The 6,022-nt window shown below is 33.9% G+C and overlaps 1 protein-coding gene across 1 annotated transcript; it reads left to right on the forward strand.

Annotated features, from left to right (window-relative positions):
• Positions 1-2,674: 2,674 nt before the first annotated feature.
• Positions 2,675-5,421, forward strand: LOC132722720 (uncharacterized). The gene has a single exon (XM_060707252.1). The coding sequence runs from the start codon at positions 3,579-3,581 to the stop codon at positions 4,932-4,934; it is 1,356 nt and encodes a 451-aa protein (XP_060563235.1). The 5' UTR covers positions 2,675-3,578; the 3' UTR covers positions 4,935-5,421.
• Positions 5,422-6,022: the final 601 nt, after the last annotated feature.

Here is a 6,022-nt window from a genome sequence, read left to right on the forward strand (position 1 = left end):
AAAAGATTTTCTTTTTAATCAGACACAACAACCCTATGGACAAGACCTTTAAGTTGACCAGATTAAACTTGACGTTGACTCATAGTTGACCATGACTGTCATGGTCAAATGTTTGAATTTGCTAAATTAGGCTATATACAGATTTCATTTATACTTTGACAAAAGAGCCCTTTTGACCATATTAACATATTGAAATATTCTGATATGACTTTGATCTTTAATGAACCTTTACTGTCAAGGTAAAATATTTAAGTTTGAGTAAATTGTCATACTTTTGTTATTTATCATTATTTGATCCTTTTTTTTTTTTTTACAAAAGAACACTTATGACAAGATCTAATTATTTTCTAGTATACATTACTACGTTATTCTTCCCCTGATATGTTTGACTTTAGAAATAAGAAAAAAATGGAGCATGGTCCCAGATAGGTGGTTAATCTGTGTTCCTTAAAAATATTTGTTTACTGCCAAATGAGTTTATGTTCATTAGAATTAATTTGCATGCTTCACAACACTTGAATCCTGTAATTTTTAAAGGAAAAAAAATTACACAGTTTCATAATAATGTGATTAATATAACTCAAAAGGATATTTACTGTAATAGCTACTTTGCTAGACACTTTTCAATATGTGTTTATTATCTTTTGTAGATATACCAAATTTATTTTCACTTCTATAATTTACCTTTGATTACTGAGTCTTCAATCAAGTGATTTGTTTTGTTTCTGACAACGGGACATATCAATTAAATGGGCATATCAATTCAACAAATTTTCTTGTTAAAGGTTCCAAATATATTTGATGATCTTGTCTAACCAGTAACTGTTTCAACCAAGTGCCCTTTTCATGATACCAGGGACCGTCTCTAAAGTATTGCACAAAGGATCTCCCTGGCAGAAAAGCTAAAACGTCACAATGTTATATTAAATAAAACTGTGACGGACGTAATAACTCAGCACTGAAATTATAAGGTGACAAATAACGCAGAAAGGTGCACGTATTCACGATCATAACCGGGAAGTTCCCATTAAACCCGATTCCGTTTCAAATTGTATATCAGAATATCGTAATATTATCAAGTGAAAAAGATAACCTCCTTGCAAAGAACAAAGATATTGTCCCCAATCTCGTGACAAATTAGTAATTCAAATAAAGATGACTAACTACTACGTGCTATTAAACATCAAAGGAAATGATCGGACGCTTTGTTCTGTGAAGTTAATTTCAATTTGCACTTTAAATATAATACGAATGCTATTTACGGCAAAATATACACACGAACGTCAAATCTCATAGTTCATTAGGTAGCAAAATACTGGTTATTACTTTAAATTGAGAGTGAGTTGTGTTGATAAAGGGTAATTTAAATGGCCGGTTCACAGTTGCTGATCGTATCGCCACTTGAACTAGAGAGAAAAACAGGAAGCTGGAGGCTTCTTATCCGCCAAAACTCGATTGTTGCATTTTGATTGCTCTTGAAACCCGGTCCTAGGACATTGGAAATAAAATAATTGGTTAATATACATATACTATATTTTCCGCCCGGAATCATTACTTTCCGGCAATATTCGCACCACAGATGATTGTGTTGAAAAATATTCTTGTTCATGGAACAAAAAAGAATCAAACTTGTGAAAATTATATAGCCTGTTGGCTGTATGATTGAATGACGATCATCTAAAAGCAGGAACAAGTTTGGCATTATTCTACACGTTTTGATTTGCAAGATAAACCCCTAGCTTTAATGGTTAACGTCGTCTCTGTAAGTCAAGATGACAAGGTCGTTGGTGATAAGGCTATGTTTTGGTCCTCGTACATTCTGTCGCACGATCATGACGATAATGTCACAAGATTGGCTCTGACTTCAGTAAGATACCGTTTTAATGCAAGTCAACAATTTACTATAGTTCACATCTATTTTTAACGTCTTCATTCTGTCTAACATAGGGAAATTGGCAAAATATTCCATGAAGATGTTTATTCATAGTAGTTCATCAGAGATTTCTTACAACGATACAATACGTATATGATATCATAATCCCGTCGTGGTCGTGTTATGTTGTTTTCCCACAGGGCGAGTGTAAGATATCAAAGTCATCAACACAATAGTGTACTTTTCCTTTTATTTCATACCTTTACCTTTTATAAAATGCCTGAAGAAAATTTGAACAAAACCGAAGAAATTATTTTTCCTTATGAAAAGAATAAAACGAACAACACATTCGTGACAAAACATCTCTAGCAATACAGAGTGTGAAATACATAAAATCGATCCGTATGTAAGTATTTATTTCAATGAAAAGAACTTTATATTCGCCAGAAAACTTGTTCTCAGGTACAGCCGAAATATAGCCTTATACCCTTTATCTTTCGACTAGAATTTATCTGGAAAGGAATTGTAAAGTAAAAAGTAAAATATTCATGTTGTGATAGGTGATTGTTTAACGTTTGCTATCATTTCTTCACGAAGAAAGAAATGATGCATGTAATTTACTTTAACTTTAGTGACGTGGAATAAGATTTCAAGTATTGTCACTTCGAAAAATGCGCTGAAAACGGTTGTTGGTTTTGGTGAATGTGAAAATAACTCGGACGGAACCAAATTATTCAAAATAGTTTTGGCCTGATTCGTAATGTACTTTAATAGACGGACGCATTGCTTTTTTTATTAAATATATATAACGGCATTATTTTTTGTTCATGCGAATTAGATGGAATATGTGGCAAAACAAATAGCTCGGTTTATATGCATCGGCCAATAATTGGCAATGTCGGTATTTATCCAAATACCCCAACTGTAAAAATTGCGATATGTTATCTATTGATAACGTCTACACTATAAAATTTATTGACATTAAAGTTTTCATTTATGTACACGGTGTCATTTGAAAATTTACACCAGGAAATGTAGAAAAATCGTTGATATTAATGCATTTGTGTATGTATACAGTTATTTTATATGGTTGTTAAAGAAGAAAACCTTTTGGAAAGTATTTACTGGAATTTGTATACACGTTTACGTTCAGTTCAGTTCCTTCAGTGCAGGGCGTGTAGTTCAGTTTGTATTATGACAAGAGTTTTAAGAAATATTTTTCAAAATAAAGAGAACACTATTCAAGTGTTTTGAACTAAATGATATATCTTAAAGCAAATTACAATGGAGAAATCTGAGATATAAGTGGAAGGAAAATAAGGACTAAGGACATTACAATCGGTGTGTCCTTAATGTGGACTTTATACGTGATTTTACGTAGGTTGAACTTGCAAATTTGATCAGTTTATTTTTACTTTAAAGTAGATTTAAAATATAACGACAAGAGTGGACACGTTAATATTGGATACATAGCTGAATTTGCAATTTGGAGTTCTGAAACATCAATTTATGCAGTAATAGCAAAGTTTAATAACAGAGGATTAACCTGCGACACTTTTACATCTGTATAGAATTTATATAAACTATACATAGCAGCAGAAACTGATTTTGAAGTTATGAGTGAACAAGTAAACCTTCACTTTGTTGAAGAAATACAGCAATAATTTAATTCTCTTAAAACTGCGCGTAGAGGAAAAAAAAGGAGATGAACAACAACACGTCGATGTACGAGGGAGACCTCGAATCTCTGAGTGAGCGGCGAGTGGCGTTATCTATACCAGTTTTGAGCTTTATAGGGCTTTTAGTGATAGTTGGAGTCATCGGGAACACGCTGGTTATTTTCACATATATCAAACGTGTTGAAAAATCGTCAACAAATTTGTTCATATTTTGTTTGGCCGTGTTTGACATAATAAATTGCTTCTTTGGATTACCTTTGGAAATATATGACTTAATGCACCCCTACACAAATGACCAACATTATGTGTGTGCTATCCACCATTTTATACAGTTCTCTGCGGATATCTCGTCTGGATACATTATCGTATGCATTTCATTTGATCGATATCTAAGAATTGCCAGACCACACCAAGGTTTGAGTGTCAAATTTTCAAAGTTTGCTATCGGTATTATATCTGGAATCTCTATGATTATTTCATTACTGACCCTCTTTGTTTACGGGACAGAAAAGGTTACATTCGATTCGTACCCCGGACTTGTTGCTCATACGTGTGGGACTGCTGAACATGCTAAAAACACTGTTGTCCCTTTATTACTCGACACCCTTGTTCTCGTCTGCTTCGGCGTCGGTGTCATAATTCTGTTGATAGTTTACACTTTATTGGGAATAAAAGTAAAGAAATGGAACAAAGGGAGAAAATCTAAGCAGACGAATAATCGGCGTTCCGAAATGTATTTCCAGGCAAATACTGTAACCATTTCAGACGATACAGAGAGTAGAGATTCTCACACGGACAACTTGAGTCCAACTTTACCAGAAACATTTTCGTTCTTGCCACCTTCACCCGGATTTTCGGCAGACGATCCAGTCAAAGAAGACAACCCAACTTTTACAAAGCCTGAATATGTACGCGAATTATCACGATCACTCGACCGGAATCACTTTCTTAGACTTGATAGCATGCACATGAATGGGACGAAAACATTGCCAGTGCGCAAGACAGAATCATTCAAGAAACGCCAGGCGGCAGCGAATTTAGGACGAAAGAGCTCAATGCCATCTTTAACTGGACTAAAGAAAAGAATGAGATTAAGTAGAACAACTGTCATGTTTATTTCTGCAACCATAGCATTTGTTGCCAGTCATTTACCATACGCATGCGTAAAAATTGTTTTAACTTTGAATCATGACTGGGTGAAATCAATGAATGACATTTCTTATTCCTGTTTTCTGTTTGGAGAATATTCGTTTATTGTGAGCTATGGAGTTAACCCTCTCATTTACAGTTTTATGAATCCCAAATTCCGCAGAGAATGTAAACAGTTACTTTTAAGCGTTTCCGAAACGGTCAAGTGTCAGTCAAAGAAATTTTACGTGTAATCTTCTCCCATATGCATTCGTCTGGTACAGAAAAACAGTTTAACCTCTGTAGAGCGATTACCTCTGTATAACGACCGTATAATGTCTACCAAAAGTAACAATTTACAGTAATTTTTACTTCCCTTGGACCAACACTTCTCAGCATTAAACAAAATCTTCTTGTCTTGTCTTCAGAAGGCAGTTGCTCCGCAGAGGTTTCACTTGTACATAATTATGTAACCAGTTGTAAATATGTTTAACAATGCTAGACCATAACTTATATCCCGTTATTGTTTCAGGCTGGCCTGAGCTTGTGTAAATACTGCTTTTTAAAACTTGCATAATTTTATGTAGGTTTCATGCTCCACAGAAATGTTTATTTATATCATAATAATACACTTTATATATGTATATTTGATAATGATTTTATCACAAATGTTGACAATGACCATTGTAAATTTATACGTTTGTGTCGTTTTGAAGTGTGCAATAAATATTTTGTCATTGATCTGTCATTTATGGTTTACCTATGCAAATAAAGAAATCTTTATTCCAATGTTCCATTCTGAAGAAAGGGAAAGATAGAGGAGAAATAAAAACTTTATTGTGCTCATTAGATAGTATCATCAAATTATGGCGGCTGATTAACGCCATTCGTTTGGTCGCTTTTTGAAAATGCGAAAATATGTAGGTACGACAGTCGTGCTTTTTCGTTGTTTCGCATTTTCGAGGTTAACGAATTAAGGTCGCCAATAAGAGACATGAAATGTAATGTGTCCATATTTTTTCATTACACCTGTTATGTCTTTGCCTTTCGCTGCGAAAATGCGAATGCACGAACAGCGAACAAACGATAAAAACCTCCGTTGCATTCTCGTTTTTGTATTGTCCAGCTCTAGAAGCGCATGCTCGCATCAACCTACTCTGACCATCTCTGATCAATAATACATGTTTTAAATTAATAAGGATTGAAAGTAGTTTTACGTGTTTTTTACTAAGACAAAATTAAGTCATTAAGATATATCTGACAAACACAATCAGAATTTAGAGCGCAAAAATACATTATTTATGTTCTAATTGTTGAGTCTGGAAACTGGAAACTGGTTTAA

The sequence above is a fragment of the Ruditapes philippinarum genome, unplaced genomic scaffold, assembly GCF_026571515.1.
Source record: "Ruditapes philippinarum isolate M1 unplaced genomic scaffold, ASM2657151v2 ctg147_1_1_1_1, whole genome shotgun sequence".
NCBI lineage: Eukaryota > Metazoa > Mollusca > Bivalvia > Venerida > Veneridae > Ruditapes > Ruditapes philippinarum.